A 2265-nucleotide genomic window follows, 5' to 3' on the forward strand; every position below is an offset into this window, starting at 1 on the left:
TCGCCGGAGGGAGGGAAGGCCGATGGTCAATTTGGTACGGGTAACGAAATGTCGATGGACAATCATGGGCATTGGGAAGAGGAGGCATGTGTGCATGGGGCAGGAGAAACATGGCGGCTGTGAAAGTTCCTAGGATAAGTGAAAGGTTGCAGGACCCCACTAATGGTTCTGGTGGTTGGGCTCCTGATGTGGGCCAGGGGCAAGGTGGACCAATTTCGAGTGGGCTTAAATGGTATGATCGACCCAAATCACGCAATTAGGCCCAAAAAAAGGAGTAGAGCCCAGAGGTCCCCACTCCCGTCTGATAAAAGCGTTGAATCTGAATGTTGGGAATTTGATGTTCCTAATATATCACAGGTGTAGTCTTTTGACCTAAACAATTCTGCTCAAAATTTCTCTTCTGAGAGGAGAAACCAGGTGGAGGATAATGAAGCAGACAATAGGGATGTTGCAATGGAGGAGGATGGCACTATACTGGTCGAGGAGACGCCATCACGCCAGGATAACGTAGACCCTAATCCGTCGGTGACTGCTGCAATAGCGTCTGATCCAGAGGTAAGTGAGACGGTCGAAGTGGGAGCAAAGGTAGGCATTAGTCTTGAGGGGTTTGAGGAGAATGTGCAGGAGATGGTTTTTGGTGATGGTGAAAATGATGTACAACCATGATTTTTTTGGCGATCAATATTAGGGGGGTCAGAGACGCGAGGAAGCCGTCCTGGATCAGGGGATTGAAAACCAGCAATGGAATCCATTTCCTGGCTATACAAGAAACTAAGGTTGGGGTAGAATCTATATTTAATTTAAAAAATTTTTGGGGTAGAACAGTGGTGGCGGTCTGAACAGGTTTTTTCAGAAGGATAATCGGGGGGTTTGGTTAGCATGTGGGACCCAACAGTGTTCAGACAATCAGGGGTTATTAAAAACAGGAACTACCTGGTAGTTTCGGGGATTATAATCGGTTCTAGGGAGTGTGTAAATGTGGTTAATACGTATGCTCCTAATGATCCGATCAGTAGGAGACATTTGTGGATGGAGTTCTGCTATCTAAAGGGGTCGTTGCATGGTAGTTGGGTATTTTTGGGAGATTTTAACGAAGTCCGGTGCTCCGAAGAACGATTAAATTCGGAGTTTAACTCGGTAAATTCTGGATTATTCAATGACTTAATACGTGGGGCTGGGCTACATGAGCATAATATGGGACACACTTTTACCTATATGTCGGATAATGGCAAGAAGTTAAGCAAATTAGATAGATTCTTGGTGTGTGATGGATTCTTGAGGAGGTGGCCGAGTGCAACTGTAGTTGCTCTATCCAGATATATTTCCGATTACTGCCCTATAATGTTATCCGTGGTAGCTCATGATTTTGGACATATTCCGTTTCGATTATACAACACATGGTTGGATCTACTGGGGTTCGAGGAGTATGTTAATGGCTTGTGTGGGTCGTTTGTGTTTCACGGGGCACCAGACCTTGCACTTGTCACAAAGTTGAAATTTCTTAAAAACCGTATTAAAGTTTGGGTGGCCAACGAGAAGGGGAAACTAGATGACGCGTATGAAAAGAAGAAGGTGGAGGTGGATCATTTAGAAGCCACGACCAAAATATGGTCGTTGCTCCCTACTAAACTACAACAAAGACTTGCGGGTAAGGCTTTTATTCTTGACTATGATAGATCTAAGCAATTGGATGTTCTGGATTATTCAATGACTTTATACGTGGGGCCGGGCTACATGAGCATAATATGGGGGGACACACTTTTACCTATATGTCGGATAATGGCAAGAAGTTAAGCAAATTAGATAGATTCTTGGTGTGTGATGGATTCTTGAGGAGGTGGCCGAGTGCGACTGTAGTTGCTCTATCCAGATATATTTCCGATCACTGCCCTATAATGTTATCCGTGGTAGCTCACGATTTTGGACATATTCCGTTTTGATTCTACAATACATGGTTGGATCTACCGGGGTTCGAGGAGTATGTTAATGGCTTGTGTGGGTCGTTTGTGTTTCACGAGGCACCAGACCTTGCACTTGTCACAAAGTTGAAATTTCTTAAAAATCGTATTAAAGTTTGGGTGGCCAACGAGAAGGGGAAACTAGATGAGGCGTATGAAAAGAAGAAGGTGGAGGTGGATCATTTAGAAGCCACGACCAAAATATGGTCGTTGCTCCCTACTAAACTACAACAAAGACTTGCGGGTAAGGCTTTTATTCTTGACTAAGATAGATCTAAGCAATTGGATGTTCAACAAAAAGCGAGGG

General features: G+C 44.3%; 1 protein-coding gene across 1 annotated transcript; it reads left to right on the forward strand.

The window, feature by feature from the left end:
- Positions 1-879: 879 nt before the first annotated feature.
- Positions 880-1794, forward strand: LOC110932744. Its single transcript, XM_022176001.1, has one exon. It carries the CDS (start codon positions 880-882, stop codon positions 1792-1794), a length of 915 nt encoding a protein of 304 aa, XP_022031693.1.
- Positions 1795-2265: the final 471 nt, after the last annotated feature.

Source organism: Helianthus annuus, chromosome 3 (genome assembly GCF_002127325.2).
Source record: "Helianthus annuus cultivar XRQ/B chromosome 3, HanXRQr2.0-SUNRISE, whole genome shotgun sequence".
Taxonomy (NCBI): domain Eukaryota; kingdom Viridiplantae; phylum Streptophyta; class Magnoliopsida; order Asterales; family Asteraceae; genus Helianthus; species Helianthus annuus.

Bases quoted from the DNA above. Each gene is read 5' to 3' on its own strand.
- LOC110932744 (XM_022176001.1), top strand. From the start codon at position 880: ATGTGGGACCCAACAGTGTTCAGACAATCAGGGGTTATTAAAAACAGG.